The 22070-nt window shown below is 46.6% G+C and overlaps 1 protein-coding gene across 1 annotated transcript in view; it reads left to right on the top strand.

Annotated features, from left to right (window-relative positions):
* Window positions 1–22070, top strand: part of CNKSR1 (connector enhancer of kinase suppressor of Ras 1) — a 424353-nt gene that overhangs the window by 229156 nt on the left and 173127 nt on the right. The window contains exons 11-13 of the mRNA XM_078682672.1: window positions 7202–7302; window positions 7607–7773; window positions 8576–8606. Coding sequence (XP_078538798.1) covers window positions 7202–7302; window positions 7607–7773; window positions 8576–8606 — 299 coding nt within the window. The remainder of the gene's footprint in view (window positions 1–7201; window positions 7303–7606; window positions 7774–8575; window positions 8607–22070) is intronic.

The following is a 22070-nucleotide window of genomic DNA, read 5'->3' as shown; positions in this document are numbered from 1 at the left end:
TCTCCGTGACTCCATTCGGCATTCGGGAGCTTCTTCGTTCCAGCGCAATCGTAGACTCCTCACGCAACGCCTCACGCATCGTACAACGTACTGCGTCATCGCGTTGGCGGCCATCTTTATGTTCCCATGACTACGTTCCCAACGCCGATGCACACGGCTGTGCATCAATTATTTACTTAACCGGATCATTACTTCCACGCCGATGCACACGGCTGTGCATCAATTATTTTTCTAATCTGATCATCATTTCCACGCTGATGTGCACAGCTGCACATCAACTTACTTTTAAGGTTTGGACTACTAATTCTACACTGATGTGCACAGCTACACATTATTTATTTCCTATTTTGTAATTCAAACATTAGTATTTTATGCTTTTGTGCACAGTTATAATTTGAAAATTGGGTATTTTATAGATATTTACCACAGCTTATTAGCTTTTTTTTTATTATTCTGAGGTTATTGCATTTTCAAAGATACTCGTTATTTTAGTGTTTATTTTCTTATACTTTACTTCATTATGGCTACAACATCTAGCATGTCACAACCACCACCTTTTCTTTCAGAGGAAGGTGAACCCATTCTTCCTTGGAAGAGATGGAGGAATTTGTTTGACTCATATTTGGTTGCAATTGGAGGGGAGAAATTTTCGGCTTTTATAAAACAAGCCATTTTGTTACACAATTTGGGAGTTGAAGGCAGACACACTTATGATAGTATGGACAGTATACCTGTTGCTGGAGCTGATGGTGAACCTGCGGATGTTTTTGAAATGTCTATGACTATGTTAGAACAATATTTTGGTCCAAGAATTAATGTTTTAGAACGACATAGATTCTTTACTCGTGTCCAAGGTTCTCGTGAACGTGTTGGGACATATGTTGCTGCTTTGAAAACTCTTTCTCGTATATGTTATTTTGGAGATCTATCTGAATCTCTTGTCAGAGATCAACTTGTTCGATGCACGAACAGTTCTAGGGTTCAAGAGAAGTTATTGTCTAAGAACCCCACTTTGAAAGAAGCTGTAGATATTGTAGGAGGCATGGAGAATACCTCTACATGGGTCAAGAAAATAAGAAAAAATAAAGAAGATGAAAGTCATACTGTTAGTGATAATAAAAAGAAAGCTCTTGACTCTGTACACATGTTGGAAGAAGAGGAATTTGCTGGTGAGTGTCATGAAGAAGTTGCCAAAGTCAGTGTTGGTTCTAAAAACAAACTGATTCAAAAGACTTCAGTGTCTTAGAAAAGCACCTTTGAAAATCGTCCTTCTTCTTCTAAAGAATCTGCTTTGTCTAAAGAACGTGATTTTTGTCAACAGCGTCCTTTTAGCAACCAGAAAATACGTTGTTTTAGATGTGGAAGCTTTTCCCACACTTCTAATTTTCCTAATTGTTTTGCAAAAGACAGTATTTGTAATAACTGTGGAATCAAAGGACATTATGCACGCGTGTGTAGGTCTGGTAAGAAGAGGGACACCGATGAGTCTATTTCTGACATTGTACGTACAGTCGTAGTTTCTAATGTTAAAGATGAAATGGTTGACACAGAACATATTTTTATGCCATTCTGTGTTATAAGAATTGACAAATTTGAATTTAAGCTCATGGCAGACTCCGCGTCTCCTTTTACCTTAATTGGAAACAAGATTTGGGATGAAGTTGTAGGTTTAGAAAGTGTTCAACTTTTACCTGCTGACATTTCTCCTCTGAGTTATAATAAGTCAAAAATAGAGATTTTGGGATACACTGTAGCCAACATCTCTTTCAGAGGTAAGAGTATTTGTGGCAAGGTTTATGTAGCTGTCAGAGGTGACAACCTGCTTGGATGGCGACATCAGCATGATTTAGGTATTATTCTTAATCCTGGAGCCGAAGATCCAAAGAACCAAGTCATGCTGATGGAAGATTTTCTTTCTAGTTTTCTTCCCACTCAGGTAGATTTTGTAGGTGGGTCTGACAAATATTTTGCTGATTATCCTAAAGTTTTTTCTGACACCTTGGGGTGTTTAAAGGGATTTGAACACAGAATCATTCTTAAGAAATCTGCCAAACCATGTGTACACAAAGTCAGGAAAGTACCTAACATGATGCTTGAGCCACTGAAGCATGAGATTGAGAGATTGTTGAATCTAAAGGTGATTGAAGAGATTGAATCCTCTGAATGGCTAAGTCCAGTGGTTTTAGCACCCAAGGATGGTGGGAAATCGATCAGAATGTATGTGGATCTGCGTGGTTTGAATGAATGGATCTGGGTGGATCGACAACCATTGCCCAACATAGCGGAGAGCATTAGTATTTTGAAAGGAGCAAAGATATTCAGTGTTCTTGATCTTTCCTCAGCCTACCACCAAATCGTGTTACATAAGGATTCAAGACATCTGACATCTTTTGTTACACCTTTGGATGCTTACCAATTTCTAAGGATGCCATTTGGTTTAGCTTCGGCTGCTGCGTGTTTTCAAAGAGTAATGAAGATAGTTCTTGGCAGTCTTTCCAACGTGATGTTTTTTCAAGACGATATCTTGGTTCATGGGGTGGATGAGTGCGAGCATGACAAAGTATTGCGATCAGTTTTAAACAAGTTAGATGATAGTGGACTTACTGTCGAGAGAAAAATGTCGTATTGGTTTAGAGTCTGTCACGTATTTGGGACATGTTATTTCTGGGAGCGGAATTCAGCCCAAATTGGAATTGGCTGAGAGCATTGTGAACGCACCAACACCTGTAGATAAAGACCAAGTCAAGTCATTCTTAGGAATGGCGGAATTTTATTTCAAGTTTGTTAAGGGTTTTGCCAGTCTTGTTGAGCCCATAAGATCTCTTTTAAAGAAGGGTGTACATTTTTTGTGGTCTGTTGACTGTGAGAAAGCTTTCGAATTGGTAAAAATGGAAATTGGTAAAATGCCTACTCTGGGTCATTTTGACGCCAAACTTAAGACTATTTTGACAACTGATGCCAGTCTTAAAGGTTTGGGTGCTGTACTTTCCCAAGTTGTGAATGGAGAAGAAGTTGTTGTGGCTTTCGCTTCAAGAGCCTTAAAGGAAGCTGAGTTTAATTATTCGTGTATTGAGAGAGAGGCGTTGGCAGTATTTTGGTCCGTACTTCACTTTAAAATTTACTTGTGGGGGATACCGTTCATTGTTAAATCTGATCATCGTCCCTTGGTTCAGATTTTCTCTTGTCATCAGAGTGATCATATGACACCTAAATTAAAAAGATGGAGTGAAGGTTTGCAGGAGTTTAATTTCATAGTGCAGTATATTCCAGGACAGAATAATAAGCCTGCTGATTGTTTATCACGTCTTCCTATTGAAAGAGATTGTGTTGCTGATGGTGTCACTACATGTATGTATTGGAGTCGAGCATATTCAAGGAGGAATGGTTACAGTGTGTTGAAAATGACGTCATTTTTCGTTTGTTAAAGAATGTCATCAGGAATGGGTGGCCAAATTATGATATTCTTGAGTGTGATTTGAAGCCTTATTGGACCGTGAAGGATGATTTGTCTTTTTTCAAGGATAATTTGATGAGAGGTGACAGAATTGTACCCCCAAGTGATTTAAGAGAAAGAGTCGTTAATCTTGCCCATGAAAGACATTTGGGTAGGAACCTCACGAAGGCTCGGATTAGAGAAAGATACTGGTGGCCTGGTATGGATCGAATGGTGGAATCTGTAGTCAAAGATTGCCATTTATGTGCTGTCAATAACAAATCATGCACCATTAGTCAGGCTCCTCTTTCACCTGTTGAGGTTCCTGCTACTGTCTGGACCAAGTTAGGGTTGGATATTGCAGGTCCGTTTGAGATTATGCCCTCACATGAGAGATTTGTTGTGTTGTTGGTGGATTATACTTCCAAATGGGTGGTTTCCAAATGCATGAGTGTTGTTAATTCTAGGACTGTGATTGAATTTTTGAGAGAAGTGTTTGTGTCAGAAGGTGTGCCAAAGTATTTGCTCACTGATAATGGAGTACAATTCACCTCCAGTGAGATGAGTAGTTTTTTGAGAAGTCTGGGGATCATTCATCAGAAAACAGCTCTTTACTCTCCTCAAGCGAATGGTCTCACGGAGAGGATGAATAGAGTTGTGAAGAGTTGTGCACAGAGGGCCTTGGAGTCCAAAGTCTCTTTTACCAGTGTTTTGAGGGAGACGTGGTGGGCACATCGCACGACTCCCAATGCTGTCATGCAGAGATCTCCTTTTGAAGCTTTGAGGGGGAGATTAGCCAGTTCTAAGCTCAACCCTACTTGGCTTCCGGAGAGAGTTAGTGGTGACAGTGTTGAAGAGGAGGTGAGAAGGAGAGAAGTTTTGAAAAATTATCAGCAGAAATATAAACAACGTTATGATACTAAGATGGTTGTCAAACTTAGGAAATGGAATGTGGGTGACAATGTTCTGGTGAAAAAACCGAAATTTGGTCACAAAGGTATTTCGAATTTCACTGGTCCTTTCACCATCGTTTCCATTAGGAAAAATGTTGTCACTTTGGATAATGGTTGCACTTGGAATATGTCTAAATTAGCCAAGTGCAATGATGTCAGGAATCATTTCAATGATGGTTCCAGACTCTCCAGTAATCCTGGTGTTACTCCTTCTACTAGTTGTCAGAGAGATGCTCCTAGGAGGTCTTTACAGCTTCCTAGGAAGTTCAATGATTGTTATGCGTTAATGCATTTTATTGTTATACATTCTTTCTTTATTTGATGTTTTATACTCTCTTTTCAAACTTTATTTTTATTCTTTTACTATGTATAGGGGATGTGTTATGTTTACTGTCTCTTTAAGAGTGTCCTGGTTGATTACATCATTAATGGAATGATTATATTCCAATTGCTGAGAATTCAGTTTGCTGTTACTTTTGCTTGTTGATGGTTGTACATTAAAGCTACTCTACAACTTCCATATCTCCTGGATTGAGTGCTTTTATCAGTAATCATCAGGGCCCACCACCAGATGGCGATCTATGCACTAGTGTGTGGCTCCGCAGCCCTACATGCCAAGAACAGATGCATACCAGTAAGGAGCATTTTCCTTTTTAATTTAACAGCAAGGGTTTTTGATTATATATATAACTGTGCAATGTGTATATTCCTTTTAAACTTGCAGTTTTATGATTATCGATGAATAATCTAGTAAAGTTTGTGAATAATTCCAACAATGTCTGCATTTAAGCATGAATAAACTACACCTGTTTTGAACCTTTTGACTTCTGTGGACACCCACTGAATCAATACCGGGACCCCCTCTGAGTCATTACTGGAAAGCAGAAGCCTCCGCCTAAGCATTTTCCACAATTTGAACCTCCCATAATTACACAAAAAAATAGATGGAGCTTTTCTAAATGCAATTGAGTCCTCTCGTTGTCAATGCTATATTTTGTTTGGTGCACTTGCACTGCTCCCATAAATCGATCCTAGTTTAATTTTTTGCCCCCAATTTCAAACTGCTTGAATGTTCAAAAGCACATCTTGCTTATTTATTTATGTACACTTTTTAAAATCTTTTTATGTTATTTATCTTCGAAACAGTTACGGACCCCCTGAGTAGGATGTGCGGACATTTAGGGTCCCCCGGACCACATATTAAGAACTTCTGAAATATACCAATCAGAAAGGTTGCATGGGGAATTAAGGCTGTATGTTAAAACATAGAAAGCGTATTGATTATGATTGGGGATGAAGATATTTGGTGATACTTTGGAAAGAAATTGAGAGAAGAGATGTGGAGTTGAAGTTCATGGTGATGGATGTTGGTGTTGGTCACCTGTGCATGTCAGTTGGATATGTAAAATGGTTGTCCTTGAGAGTGCACTTAAATATGGGAAGAGTGAATTTGAAGTTCCCTCTGTTGTAGCTAGAGGAGAGATGCGAGTGATTCAAGGGGCATGAAATTTACCAATAACATTGAATGGTGATTGGTGGGAATGGAGACCTTTGGCCTTGTTGTCATGGAGCAGGAGAGCCTCTGTTACCCCAGGCAACATTACCCTCATGACCTGGTATACAACGTTTACCACGCAATTTTTACAACGCACTACCATTACAACGAAACTTTTACAACGCAAAAACTTTTACAACGCATACCTTTACAACGCATGTTTTTACAACGCAGATACCTTTACAACGCATACCATTACAACGCAAGTATTGGTAAGTATATAATTATTTTTAAAATGTTATGTTATGGTTTTTGGGTAAAGGGGTATTTTTAGGGTTCAGGGTCAGTTTTCAGTTTTTGGGTAAAGGGGTATTTTTAGGGTTCAGGGTCAGTTTTCAGTTTTTGGGTAAAGGGGTATTTTTAAGGTTCAGGGTCAGTTTTCAGTTTTTGGGTAAAGGGGTATTTTTAGGGTTCAGGGTCAGTTTTCAGTTTTTGGGTAAAGGGGCATTTTTAGGGTTCAGGGTCAGTTTTCAGTTTTTGGGTAATGGGGTATTTTTAGGGTTCAGGGTCAGTTTTCAGTTTTTGGGTAAAGGGGTATTTTTAGGGTTCAGGGTCAGTTTTGGGTTTTTGGGGTAATGGGGTATTTTTAGGGTTCAGGGTCAGTTTTGGGTTTTTGGGGTAAAGGGGTATTTTTAGGGTTCAGGGTCAGTTTTCAGTTTTTGGGTAAAGAGGTATTTTTAGGGTTCAGGGTCAGTTTTGGGTTTTTGGGGTACAGGGGTATTTTTTATAAATAAAATAAAATTACATTTAAATTAAATTAATTAAATAAAATTAAATAAAATTAAATTATATTACAATATTTTTAATTAATTTAAATTAAAAAAATTATTATATACTTACCAATACTTACGTTGTAATGGTATGCGTTGTAAAGGTATATGCGTTGTAAAATCTTGCGTGGTAAAGGTATGCGTTGTAAAAGTTTTTGCGTTGTAAAAGTTTCGTTGTAATGGTAGGCGTTGTAAAAGTATGCGTTGTAACATCATACATCCTCATGACCTACCCCAGAGAATCGTATGCTTCCTGTCAAATGGGTTCGCAGTTCTACATTTTGTGAATTGAATTGTGCATTTGTGTTTTTTCCATGTGCATCCAGCAGTGACCAATCTGAATGTTCTCCTATGAGTTTGCGTTGTGATATTGATACGTTCGATTTTTTATTTTAGTAATTGTGTTATACAAACACACTGAGAGTTACCCACCTGATGTTAATTAACCATTTTAGTCCTTATGTCTGTGATATTTGTTCCTCTTCTGTAGTGTGGTTGCTGTTGAGTTTCCAGAGAAGATGGATTCAGGAAATGCCTCTGCTTTGGACAAGGGCCATCATGTCACCCCTCATAGAACTGGAAGCCAGCCAGGTAGGATGATTGGAATTCCACTTTCTCCTTTACACCTGATAGAACAGTAATACTGGTTAGTTGCGGGTACACAAAATTACTAAAGATATTGCCAAGTGTATTTGCTTGTTCGTGGCATCATACACAGTGTATATATAAATCAGTTACATATGGCGAGTAGCCTCCACTGTCACAATTTGATGGTGTGTGCATGGGTTCAGTGATATCTGGTTTGAATTTGTGCTGATGTAGGATTTTGTATTATGCATTTCCTTGTTCTAAACCCAATCTATATTCATATTTCTCTTGTTTGTCATCTTCCCAGTTGGTTCTGGGAGTCCTTCGTTAAAGAGCAGGAATGTTGTCGATGGAGCTCAGGACCAGGTTATTTCCAGCGTGACGCATGAGACTCCTAAGCTTGTCAAAGAATCACAGTCATCGTTCCCCAAGGCCAAGAGCAAGCCAGGACCACAGCCTACTGAATCAAGGGAGGTGAGCAGTCTAGCCCGGTCGTCAAAATCGCTATATGAAGTGGATATCCACATTTCAATCTCTAAAGTGCCAACACTTGCCCACCCAAGTTTTTGAAGTATTTTCCTGTCCACAGGAGAGTCTGGTAGTCTGACATGTGCCCACACCCATCTTTGTCTTTCTGGACCATACCCAGGTCCGACTTTAGGCCTCACACAAACCATGCACTAGAGGTCTGACCCACACCCATCATGTATTCCTGCCCATACCTGACTGGGGCAGGAATGTGTCTGGCAATAGGAGAAATCAATAAGTGCTTTGTGCCCAGATGTCCAGTGCATGTCCAGTGCATGTCCAGTGAGTGTCAGACTCTGAGCCTTGCTTACAGCAAGTTCGGAATGTTGATCCCTTGCCTATGCCAGGGGGCTTTCATAAGCATTTGGGCCATACTCCGGTGGTTGCTCTTCTGCCCATACCAGATTGTGAAGCTCTGACCAATTATTATGTGAAGAACTTCTCTGGTATTTGAGTTGCCATATTGTTACAATCTTAAGTCATGATACTACTTAATGGAAATAGGGTGTTGAAGTGGACTTAAATCGATAACCACACCTTTCTATTCATGAAAGATACTGCTCTGCCCTTCTGTTATTATTTGAAGCTGCAGCAATCAATCACGGCTCACTTTGCATTCCCCGACTTAACATTGACCCTTTCTTACCTCTTTCCATCTGACTCAAGAGAATTTAATTTGCTTTGCCAATTGCTGGTCTTGAAAGAGTTTGCCGTTCTCTAATCTCCATTATGTTCTTTTATTATTCAGGCAACGGTGGTGAATAGAAGGAAGCAGAAAGGTAAGGAATTTTCTGTGTCCAGTGAAGTGAATTCCTTGGTGTCCCACTTCTAAATTTTCATCACCGGGTTGCCGTTCTGCTTATCTTTCCTTTTAGCTGCCAATTCCTTAGTGCACCCTCTGTGACACATTCATGTCCTTCCTTACCTTCGTACTTGGATGCAAATCCATGATTCCTCTGTGCTGACAAAATTCCTGAATCCTCACCTGTAACTAAATGGGGCCCGATTTCAAGCAAAACGGTCAACACCAATTCCAATAATGTTTGATATAATATGCCTTAAAGCACTGGCTTCATATTGTGACTATTTGGATCTCTGTGTTGTCGCTGTGGTTCTGTCCCTGCTCCTTGTCATTAGTCTGTGAACAACAAATTTGTGAAAAACCACCTATACCTTACCCCCTCCCCCACAGAGTGACATATTATTCCTTCTCTGTTGGAAATGTCTGACTTCCCTCTATCCTACATCATCCATCCCTGTTTCCTGTTCTCCCCTTCCGTCCACGTCCATCACCCTGGTTTTTCCCTAGGAAACCACAATAGCTTATGGGTGGCGTACGGCATACAATCAATCCCCATATCATCAAGAACTGTGGCATACGACTGTTCCATAAATCTCTGCCTCCCTTGAGTAAATACCTGGTAGTCATGTTGGTGGTGACCAGACAGAAGAGCTAGGTATATGATGTGTTTGGAAAGAAGCTGATTGGTGTATATGATTAAAGCTATGTTAGCTAAGGCTAAGCAAGAAATGGATAAATCTTATATTGTAGGCAACCAAAGTATCCGGTTAGCACAATAACTAATAGGAGTCTACTGGAGTGGTGTAGGGTTTGCTTTATGGAGGGCAAAGCTTGTTGACTAGACTCCTGGATGATTACTTCTGTATCCACTCCCAATATTTTCACAGGCAGTTCATCTACGATTACTATTGCAAATAGTAAAGTAAGAACTGATGACACCTGACAACAAATTAAACTAAAATAATTTAACAGAGTGCATTTAAGCAATACTGATCTTTTCTTAGTGTGTTAGAAGGGCATATTTTCTCACTGCAAAAGTACTCACCAGTCCTCATAAAATATTATAACAGTCACAGTGGCTCAAGCGTTTGCCACCTAGTATTGCTGCAGTCTCTGCTGAATATTAATGAGTATGGTGCCTAATTGGTAGTCATCAGCAAGAAGCACTGCAGTTACTTAACACATCTTTGATTATATCAGATTTTGTACCACTCTAAGTGCACAGGTGCATTCCCAGGGGTTGTCATCCAAATACATTTATACAGTGGGAAAGGGAAGCACAAGGCCTGGCTGCACCAGTCCTTCCAAATCTTTAGGGTAAATGCATTCCTTAATAGTGTTGATACTCGACTCCAGTGGTTGCTACCCTGCGTTGACACAGCCTGCGCTGGGTATTCATAGGCCTGTGTGTCATGCTAGTCACATCTGCAAGGAGCAATCCAGTTTTGGGTTGGAGGTGCCAGCAATCTGCTTTGTTTGTCTGGTTCTGTACCACTCCAAGCACACAGGTGCATCCCTAGGTTTCCTCCGCTATACAAGTTAACAGAGGTGAAGGGGAAAACATATCTTTTTGCAATAGCGAAACCAAAAGTATGACCCTGACAGCTTGGTGATCAAGCAAAACTTCAGAAAAACACAGTTGGAACTTAAGCAAACGATAATTAGCAAGGTAGCCTGGAGGAAGAAAAGGAATACAGACTACAGAGATTTTTAAGAGCGAGAACCTACTTAAAGTAGTGCAAATTAGCACTGGAATTGAGAAATGGAAAGCACAGGTGTAGAAAACCTGGCCACATGAGCTAGGAACACACTTGTCTGCCAACAGATTGCAAATATAGAACAAAAGTGTGCATGAAAAGGAAGTTTGTAATAGTGAAAAATGCAGTCTGCATCCTTTATTTTTCAGGTTCAATTACTAAGTTTTTCCTGCTGTGTTCATGAAAAGAACACACCTTTTTCTGTACATCTTTCTTTGCAGTGGTTTAATACTCTAGTCTTATTCATTCCATGAGTGTATTAATTTTTTCTTGGCTGTTTGGCCTCTGATTTGGTCTTGTTTTTTCCAGTTTTCCTAATGGTTTGCTGCTATTTTTCCAGGCATTCATATGTTGCTATGTGTGGGTACTAGATGGGCTTACTGCTTAGTGGTGTTATACTAAGTTATGGGGCCCTTCCTGCTGACTTTGAAAAGTCGTCCCTTAGTCTTACATTTCTCGAAGTTATTTTGGGCTTGGGTAAAATGCCCCCTGAAGGGTTGAGGGGCGCTTTAAATGTTGGGGACCCCCGCACTGTAAGAGATACAGGGGCGTTCGTTACGCCGCTGCTACTGCTTTTTGAAGGCCGATTTCTATCACATTAATCACATAGTGCCCTATACAGGTGGGTGTTTACAAATGCCGAAATCTCGTTTGAAATCAAAGAACTTGAGTTTCCAGTTAAGGTGTGTAGGAAAGCAGGCACTGTTTTCATGGTTATCCCCAGTTTTTGCTTGGTGTTGTGCGGTTTCTGACTGGGATCCTGCTAATCAGGAACCCATGTCTTTGTGCTTTCTCCCCTTAGTTGGTTACGGTGGGTTCTTGGGTACATCCCAGAATGGACACTGGTGTACCATTATAAGTCCCTATTATATGGTACTGAGATACCCAGGACATAGGTACAACAGGGGTCCCCCTGGGCTGAAGCATGTCTTATGCCACCCATGGGAGACCACTCAAACTGTGACTACAGGCTCGCCATTTCAGCCTGTGTAAGCTGGTGCTAGCATCACTTACAACAGATATAGGTTTCCCTATATCTGAGGTCACTGCAGTTAAAACCTATAGGTCACCCGTAAGGTAGGCCTTTCCATCCTGAAGGCAGGGTGCTTGGCTCTAAGTGTGAGGGTGCCCCTGCATGAGCGGGACACCCCTACAACCTATGCAGTCCATTCCTATGGATTATAAGTGCACCAGCCATATAACAAATAGAGGGGCCATGCGTCATTCCCGGTGACCATCTTTAAAATGGCTGTAACGAGCCCTGTCATGTTTGGTATCAAACATCTTATGATTCCATGCACTGTAAAGCCCCTCCGGGAGTCCTTCAGTGCTCCCAGTACCAGTCTTCCAGAACCGGGCAGCAAGCTAGGGTTCCTGCCGACCAGAGACTTGTTTCTGCCCTCCTGCTGCTAAGCCAAGCACCAGCGGGAGAAGGCAGAACAATAGATATCTTGCAACAGGTAGGTGTGACCACCTCCAGACAGGGTTTAGTGTATTGGGGCAGGGTGGGGGTGCTGTCACTGCCACAGAGACTGCTTGAAGGGCACATTTGGTGCCTTCCTTGCATAGTCCAGTTCAAACAAGTTCAGGGAGCCGTTGGCTCCCGCTCTGGCGCAAAACTGGACAAAGGACATGGGAGTATCCTCCCCACTGTCTAGCCCCTCCCCTGGGAGGGAACCCTGAATCGTTCCAACCCTTTCTTTAGGGTACTTAATAGCTTACCTCTGGGTAGGTCCCTAGATTCATTGTGGGACAAGATTCATATCAAGACACCACTTCATCTTTGACCGTCTGGGCACTCTGGACTTTGCTCTGGGCACCAAGACTGCAACTGGGAAGACCCCTGCTGCTCCTGGTCTTGTTGTCGTGCTCGTCTGCTGCAACGTCCATGCCTGTGCTTCATACAGGAACCTTTCAAGGCCTGTGGCCATCCAAGAAACCTGAAGGAATCTCCTTGAAGTGAAGGAGTCACTTCCCTACATCTGCAGGCACCGCAACGCAGCTGACCAGTCTGCTGATTTTGTGCTCCCACCGACTCCGAAAGGATCAACAACACAGTTTTTTGTTTGAATATGTTTATTTGCATTTCGTTATAGTACATCAGTACCCATATACATACAGAAGTAATAAATGTCACTGTAACATGAGGCATTGTGCACCGGCCGTTGCGGGCATCCACTCTCGTGCGAAAGCATGGCATCAAGGAATAAGAGCGAAGAAGAAGTGCACAATTAAACAGCGTGACAAATTCTTATTACACCGTTCAGTAATGTTAGTGCTCCGCTACGGAAAAAAAAGAAAAAAACAACATCCGCAGTGGGACTGCATATCCAAGAATTGTTCAGTTCGGTGCAAAGACTATGCTATGGCTGCAAAACCAAAGGAGTTAGACTCAATGACAGTATATTACATATCCAAAGCAGTTTCTTGAAAACAATCAAAGGGAAAGAACAACCCAAAGTATACAGTAAACAAGGGATTCGGTGATAGCTGACAGTAATCGTGTGTGTGTGTGAAGACATTGATGCGGACAAAGAGCGGGTCCATAGTGCTCCGTGACAATGGTATGGTGTATGTCGTGGGGTCCATCTCGCATGCGGCAGAGCGTGAGGGGGGGGATGGGGGTCCCATAAAGAAGAAAGAAGGGGGGGCACATAGAGAGGGAGGAAAAAGAGGGAGTGGGGGGAGAGAGCGGCAGCAGAGGCGGGGGTGGGCAGAGAAGCGAGAATATTTACACGATGTTATGCTGCAAACACACTCGATGATAGGTCGTCAGAGTGGTATCCCAATCCAGCGCTATGAGGTACTTCCTGAGCCCCGCCGTCTCCTCCCTATGCAGCGCCACACTCTCCGCTCTTGCCCAATTATCCAGTGAGGTGCGCCACTGTATCGCCCGGGGGGTACACTATGTTTCCAGCATTGCGTAATGAGCCGTTTCGCTGTGATAAGTCCCAGGTCCCAGAATCTCGCCTGGACCTTCGTCTGCTTAGTTCTTTTAAATAAGCCTAACAGGCAGGCTTCCCAAGTGTTCGGTAAGGTGCCCCCTGTCGTGTTCGCCAATACAGCGGACACTGCAGTCCAGTAGGGCTGCAGCGAAGAGCACGTCCAAAGGGCATGTAGGAACTGCGCGCCTACCAGTCTGCATCTGGGACACGCTGTGGTAGTGAGCCCAAAGTACTGGTTGACTTTGTCCGGAGACAGATACGCGCGATGTACAATATAATACTGTATAATCTTAAAGCGTGCATTGCGCGGCACATTCAGAGCCCCAGCCAGTATCAGTGTCCACTCTGTCCGTCCAGTCCCGACCTCTGTCATCCGTCCATTTGTCTCGCAGGCGCTGAGGGGAGAACTGTGTATGTATGTGTAGCGCTTGAGCAAGCCAATGTATTAGGTGACTACCATTCCCCATCACATGGAGGTATTGAATGAGTGGGTTTGTAGGCGGTTCCTCTGCCAATGGACCCCAGGCCCTCGTTAGTGTATGCAAAAGCTGTGCATGAGTCAGGAACTGTCCGGCTGGTAGTCCGGAAGTATCAGCTAGAGTCGCAAAAGGAAGTAATGTACCCTCCGCAAACAAGTCGCCTAGACTGTCCAAGTCGGCTGCCCCCCAACAGTCTAGTACAGGTGTTGTGAGTGTTCCGGTGCCCCAGGGCGTACCCAGTAGTGGGAGGTTGGGCGCATACGGTTTAGTCGCTACGGTGAGTTTCAGACTTCTCAGGTAGCACTTCTTTGCTACCGCGAGATGTAACTGGCTCGGGATACGGGTCTTATCTAAAGGATGAAACAATGCATGGACCTGCGGAACCGACATGATCATCTCCGCTGTGGCGGTATCTCCCAAATGTCTCCCACTCAGCCAGTAGGGGACCCATTGCAACTGGGCAGCCAGGTAATAAAGCTCGTGATTGGGGACCGCCTGCCCACCACTCTCCGTTGCAGCATGAAGGGTCCTCAAGGCCACTCTGGGACGCCCCTTGTTCCAAATCAGTCGCCTGATGAGGGAGTCCAGTTCGCGAAAGATACGGGCCGGGACATACAGCGGCAGATTTGCATAGTAGTACAGCAACCTGGGCAGAACGATCTCTTTTGCCAGCGCAATGCGGCTGGGTACATTCAGCGGAAGAGTGTTCCAAAAGGATACTTGGGCCGTGAGCGATGATATCGCTCTCGTGAGATTGCCATCTAAGAGGTCGGCAGGGTCTCGGTAAACATGGATTCCCAGGTATCGAAAGGTTGCTGGATACCAAAGAAGGCGCTCGCCCATCACTGTGATCTCACACGCAGGGGTATCTGCAGCAAAAGAGTATACCCCGGACTTCGCCCAGTTAACATGTAACCCTGACATTTTGCCAAAATCACGGAATATGTCTGAGCACGTGTGGGAAGCGGGTTAAATCCTTGATATAGATCAGTAGATCAGCAGCATACAGGGATGCCGAGTGTACCCCGTCAATCAATGGAATACCCCAATCCTCACCAGAAGCACGCAGTTGTGCAGCTAGAGGCTCCATTATGAGAGCAAATAGTAGGGGAGAAAGGGGACACCCTTGTCTCGTGCCTCTGCGAACACGGATCGGGTCTGAGAAGAGCCTGTTCGTTCGTACACGGACCACGGGGACGGAGTAAAGGAGTTCCACCATTCGGAGGTAGGGTGCACCTAGACCAAATTTTTCTAACACTAGCGCCAAGTAGGGCCACTCCACAGAGTCAAACGCTTTCTCTAGGTCGAGGACAATACACCCCGAACGGGGCCACTGGGATACCGCCAAACTCTGCACACAAAACAGTCGCCTTAAATTGTGCGAGGTGCTGCGGGTGGGGACAAATCCATTCTGGTCCGCATGTACAGGGCAGGAACCAAAGGTGCCAGCCTCTAGGCCAGTGCAGATGCTATGATCTTATAGTCTGTATTGAGAAGGGCAAGAGGCCTGTACGAACCCATGCTCAGCGCATCCCTACCTGGCTTCAAAAGTGAAACCACATTAGCCTCATTCAAAGACGAGGGGAGAGCAGTATCGTGTATCGCTGCCGCGTACACCAGAAGCAGCTCAGGGATGAGAATGGTAGAGTAAGCCTTGTAAAACTCTGCCGGCAGGCCGTCTGGGCCTGGGGCCTTGCCATTTGAGAGAGAAAATATAACGTCTCGGAGTTCTTCCGCCGTGAATGGGGCACCCAGTTCCTCACTCTGCGCAGTAGTGATTGTTGGTTGCGGGAGGTCTAATAAGTACTCAGTGATATCCTCTGCGGTGACCCTCAATCAGGAGCAGTATAGGGTCTCGTAGTGATTCGTGAATGCCTCATGTATAGCCCTCTGGGTGTAAACCACGGTCCCGTGTGTGGTGCGGATCGACATCACCGGTAATGTTTGGGCGTCCCTTCGTGTCAGCCACGTTAACAATTTGCCCGATTTGTCCCCAGCGTGGTGTGTGCGTGCCGAGTGTGCTGCATAATTTAAGTTCTTTAACCTATCAAGAAGCTGGGCATGTCTCCCACGAGCGTCAAGCAACCGCGTATCGTCCCCCTCCACCGCTTCCCGCTCGCCAACAGTTCCGTCTCCGTCTGTGTCAGCTCCCTGTCCACTTTGCGCCTCAGACCCGCTTGTGCCCCCAGACAATGGCCTCTCGCGACCACTTTAAAAGGGTCCCACTCAATTTGCGGGGTGGATGCAGTGTCAGTGTTCTCTTCAAAATACTGTAACATACGGGCTGATAGCAACTCCCGGAATGGGCCGTCCAGTAAAACGTCCGTTTGGAGCCGCCATGTGGGAATCTGTGGGTGTGGGCGTTCCCAGGCGAAGTCAAGTGTGTGTGGATTGTGATCTGAGTGGGTACGTCCCAGGTAACAGGAGTCAGTGACTAAGGGCAGAAGGTCACTAGTCAGCATAAATCTATCGAGTCTAACATGTAACGTGTGAGCGCCCGAGTAGTATGAATAGACCCTTGTGTTTGGGTTACGGCTACGCCAGGCATCCACCAGATCCCACTGCATCGCCCAGTCAGCGAAGGCTCTCGATGCACCGTGTATCGACGCATTCGCCAAAGGGGGCAGGGATCTATCTAGTGTGACATCAAGGACACAATTATAATCACCACCCAGCAAAAGCGGCACGCCCGGCCATGCCGCCATCGCCGTCGACAATTGTGTGAGGAAACGCCCTTGGTCGATGTTAGGGGCATAAACAGAGGCTATGACTATGTGTTGGCCATCTAGTCGGCCATGGAGTAGCGTGTACCTGCCATCGCCATCAATGCTACTGTGTGCAACACTGAAGGGGACCCCCGGGCGAATCCAAATCAGAGTCCCACGCGCATATGCTGAGTAGCCCGTAGCATATACCTGTCCCCTCCATCGTCGGCGCAGAGTAAGGACCTCTGCATTTCATGTCTGGTGTGTCTCTTGTAAGAGTGCGATCTGTACCTGGTGACGCTTGAGATAGGAGTATACCTGATAACGGCGGGAAGGGGTGTGCATACCACATACATTCCAGGTGCAAAATTTAATCACAGACATTTTGACACTGTCTCCCGACCATCCATGTCCCCGGCCCACCCACCCCACCACAGCCAGCAACCCCACAGACCAGTTTGTTACAAAGTGTATCTAGCGTGGACCGCATTATCCCACCATCTTGCCAACACACAACTAAGGGGAGGGAAATAAGCACCAAACCCATAACTAAGGAACTCGGAACCATAATACCAAAAGGTCGACTGCAGAACATGCTGTCGTCCATACACTCTAAAGAGCACTAACTGTTTGTAAAGTCTAGGGGGGGTTCACTGAGCCCGTGAACTAGATGAACAGCCAAGTCATGCAGGCAGGACGGGGGAGTGCCCCCCCCCCCCCCCCCTCCACAGGCAGCCGTTGTCTCGCAGCCCTGTTGCAATGGGAATATGTGGTATCAAGTACAGATAGAGCGGCTGATGATCCATCACCACATCGGTCAGTTTGTGGGAAGAACTTACTGCCGTGGAGACTCACCAGCAACATGGCCATCCGCTGCAAGGTGCTAGCATCTGTCCCAGCATCCAGTGTCAAAGCCCTCAGGTCCGGGCCTTTCTGCATTACCCGCAGGACCGTAGACGCACCCTCACTGGTCAGCAATGGCACCAGTGCGTGGGGGTCACAGGCGGGCGCTGCATGCTGTCTATCAACGGTCAGTGATGCCATGTCAAAGTCCATGAAACAAATCAGCCGTCTGTGGTGTGACATCCAGAAGTTCAGTTGACCCCTGAGAGTCAGGCAAGCCATATATATACTCATTGTCACTCACCAGGTTTTCAGGGCTAGTCCCCGAGGCTGGGATTTCCATCTGTGAGCCACTAATCTCAGCCACTCTACGGATAGCTTCTGTTGCTCTTCATGACGATGTTCAGGGGTTGGACCCACAGTTGCCTCAGGATGTACCGAGCTCGCCGCCGAATGACTCCTGCGTCGACAACGCCTGGCTCCTCCGCCGCGGCGCGGTCTTGGGGGCAGACCACCTGGTTCTGGGACAACGCCCGAGTCAAGCCAGGACTAAGCAGCCTCTGGGGTGTTGAAAAAATGAGTCTTGTCCTGGGCCACGACTCGCAGGCGAGCAGGGAATAGCAAAGAATACTTGAGCGCCAGGCGGCGAAGCCGTTGTTTGACTCCCATGAAGGAGTGTCTTTGCCGCTGCACCTGTATTGTGTAGTCCGGGAAGAACATGATTGTGGCATTATCGATCCTGACCTCCGACAGCTTTCTGACCTCACGCAGGATAGTGTCTCGGTCACGATAGTTCAGTATGCGAATAAGCATGGGTCTGGGATTGGAGCCCTCAGGGGAGGTTTAGCTGGAACGCGATGGGCGCGCTCTACCACAAAATGCTGCGAAAGGGTGCCGTCCGGAAGAATGTCTCTGTGCCACTGTTCCACATGCTCCGGCGCCTCTCTCGGTTCCCAGCGTTCCGGCAGACCCATGATGCGGATGTTGTTCCGCCTCGCCTGTCCTTCCGCATCCTCCGCGCGATCTTTCAGGAACTCCACCCTGTTAAGGAGGTCCTGGACATGTTTATCCATCTGCGAGATTTTGGGAGATAGCTCCGTCACCGCGGACTCCAGGGTCGATGTCCTCTCAGAAAGTTTTTTGTGGTCGGCTCGGAGGTGTCATATTAATGGCCACGCGATCAATTTTAGTCTCTAAGGAGGCGCGGGTTAGCTGCATCGACTCCTCAAGTCTTTCCATGGCCGCCAACATTGTGTCGAGCTTGGAGGCGGTTTGGTCCATTTCTGCCTGCTTTGCCATTTTCCCCTTCACCGACTTGTTGCTCGTGACGGCTCTCGTTTTAGGTCCCCCGACATGGGCGACGACAGCTTAATCAGCCAATGGTGTAGGGCTAAGGCAATCACTATGGCACCCCGAATAGGAGAACCGATATCAGGGCAGGACGGAGCAGCCCAGTGCAGCGTAGTTAGGATGGCCCGCAGATCTCTGTAGTTCCCACTCACGACGTGGGTCCGCCACCAGCCGCCTCAGACGGTCTGCGGCCACATCCGCGTGCCGGTGTCTCTCCAGCAGAAGCACCGAATGGGCCGCCGCACAGGCGTGCAAGTAATCCTGGCGAGGCAGTGGAACCTCGCGGCCGCCAATACAGTCACAAGGTGGAATAAGGGGGAAGGAAGCGTTGGGCCACCAGGAAGGACCGAGGTAGGCGTCCAAGCCTGGAGTAGGTAGCCACGTTCAAGGGTGCCCACGTAGCAATCGGAAGAACAGACCGTCAAGGAAGTCCCAGTGGGGGCCCTCCGACGACAATCCACACCTTGGCGTCTGTACTCTCAGGGACTCGGCTCCAAGTCTCGCCTCCCGAAGGGCAGTGTAGGGAGGGGGGGGGAGGGGGGAGTCTTCTCGCCGGCGCCGTTCTCCGCTCCTCCTCCTCCCCCCGGAGCGCCTCCGCAGCACAGCAGTCAGCAGCTCGCCATCGACTGGTGTGGCCCCACACAGGAAATGGAGCACGATGTCACTGCTGCAGATGGCCCACAGCGCTCCTCCGCACTGCGAGGTCAGGTAGGAGGTCCACCCCCCCGCTCTTAGTTAGGCCTGAGGGGCCGTCAAGAGGGGCCCCGGACAGGGGTGTCGTATTCGGGGCTCAGGGGTAGGCAGCAAGCCGGGCCGGTTCCCAGCCTCCAAAGGAGGCACTGCACAGGGCCCCCCGGGGGGATCCCCAGGTCAGCTATTGCCCCCGGTCCCGCGTCAGTCGTCCAGGGAGGGTCCCGGCAGCATCCGGAGTGAAGCCAGCCCCCGGTCGGCTAAGAAGGGTCTTCACAGGGCACCTCGGGGAAATCCTCCAGTTGACCTCCTCACTGGGTCCAGTGGCCGCTGTCCAGGGAAGGTCTCTGCAGCTCACAGGGGTCACTAGAAGTTGCAGGGCGGCAAGCTGCGCAGTCAGGCCTAGCAGGCTGGCCGGATCCCCGACCTCGATTAGCCCTGCGCGCCGGCCCGCGTAAGCAGGAGGCCGGGCAGACAGCGGCGGTCCCCACCGGAGCGGCCTGTAGTGAAGTGGCCGCTTCAAACTTCACCAGCAGATGAAAGGGCGTCCCGCACGCACTCGCTGAGAGTTACAGGCGGCGGCGGGCAAAAATGACGGAGAAGTGGTCTGCGGTAGGGCAGCCTCTCACGGAGCTCTACCCAGGCGCGACCGTCTCCATCGCGTGCTCAGCCACGCCCCCAAGGATCAACAACACAGTTGGTAGTTCTTCAACCCCTCGAGGCCTGCACTGTCGTGTCACCGGGTTTGAGGTCAGTATCCCTCGTCGGAACTGGAGGAGCCAAACCCCTGTGCAACCCGTTGACTTGCTGTTGCAAAGGCTTGTTGGCTGTCTTCCTCCGAGATCTCCGTGCTCCAAATAGCCCCCACCTCAATCATCTCCTGTGAGCAAGATCTTAGTCCTCCTCAAATCCCTTCCACCATGGGTCTGCATCTTTGATGAGCTGGAGGTCCTCTTGCGACACCAGTGCCTCCGGTCAGTGAGTCCTCATGAGGCCTTCTTTTGCTTCAGTAGGCTCCCCTGATTGCTCGTTGCATACTCTGACTCCCCTGCTTGTGGTGAATCCCTTGGACCTTGCTGGTCCCGACATTGCACCTTTTGCGCTTCCCGCATTGTTTGCAGTTTCCAAGGCTTGTTTATATTCCAGATGGACACCGACCCCTCTGCTCTCGACATCCACCATGGGGCAGCTTGTGAACAGCTCCTGGTATTCCACAGCGTTGCCTGGTTCACACAGCTGCAGCTTCAATGTCATTGTCAACTCTCCTGAAACACTGGATATTCTTGGTACTTCATTTTCTGTGCCTCCTGGTCACTCCTGAGTGGCATAGACTCTGTCCCCTCTTCTTGCAGGTACTTCTCTACTTGAATCCACCTTTGGGTTCCACCGGACATTTTCACCTTTTTCGCCAGTGGCGTCTTCCTGAAGTCCTCCATTGGGTTCGACAGCAGTTTCAGACGCCACTTCGCACCTATGCAGCCGGTCTCCCTGGTGTAGGTATCCTGGTTCCTAGGGTATCCACGGGCGGGGTGGCTCTCCAACCTTCTGTCTTCCACAGGTTTCTTCAGTGGGAAAGCTCCTTCTTCTTTAAAATTGCAACTGCGACTTACCCATTGACTTGAATTGAGCATGCAGTCGTGTTCGCACACTGCACATGGCCTCCGTTGGGTTCCTGGTTACTTACCTCGGGTGGATTCTTGGGTCCCCAGCACTTCTACATCTTATGCGTATAGTCTTGACTTGGGTCGTGGTTCACTATTTTAGTATATGGTTTGGTCCCCCCCTCCTAGTTACCACTGTGAATATCGTCCTACTTACCTGTTTTTCTTATTACGTATTGTGCACATTGTTTATATCCCCACGTAGGAGATATCTGTATGTGTTAGTGAGTGTCTTATAATAAATACATATCTTTATAAATCCACTGTGTGGTTCATTTTCACTTAATCTATACCTATAAGATTACGTTCCGATAAAACAAGTTGCTTTACACTTGTTCTGGACTAAGCCTGAAGGCTGCTCTCCACAGCTACCCCTTAGAGAGCTTTCTAAGGTTGTCGAAGACCACTAAAATTACTATAAGGGTTGTCTGGATTAGTACAGGGTGCCCATGTGCATAAGTATGCACCCTATACTAACCCAGCCTCCTACAAGATGCTTGTCTCGGAATTCAATAAGGACAGTTAAACAGTATACTGAACTAAAGACAATACATAAAAATGGAACAACCCACCATTATATTGGGCAGGGGTACACCTACTGCCTCATCGTGTTGTGATTTCCTGTTCCTCATGCTGAAAATTCTGGTTTACCCTATTTTGCCACTTCCCCATTTCCCTTTAACAGGACTCCCTGAGGGAAATACAACATGTAAAAGTCACTAAATTATTCCATATGTTTCCTTCTTTGCCCAGGCATCTCTTACACATGCCTGCTCTAATCTTGTAAATCCTTAATCAACTTCTGTGTCTTGATTTCCCCAATACCTACCTGTCCTGAAATTACCTTGCTCCTAGTCAAGACCCTCTCCAGTAAATGACGTACTTCAGAGCCCTTGCTCCATACTTGCCTCACATCTGTGTGCTCCACTTATCTCTGAGCCCTATTTGCCTAATCCCTGTTCCCATTACACCACAAAACCTTGACATCCCTTTAGTGGATTGAAGATGGGA

This window comes from Lissotriton helveticus, chromosome 3_1 (assembly GCF_964261635.1).
Source record: "Lissotriton helveticus chromosome 3_1, aLisHel1.1, whole genome shotgun sequence".
In the NCBI taxonomy this organism is placed as follows: Eukaryota; Metazoa; Chordata; class Amphibia; order Caudata; family Salamandridae; genus Lissotriton; species Lissotriton helveticus.
This window is presented reverse-complemented; position numbering and strand designations above follow the sequence as displayed.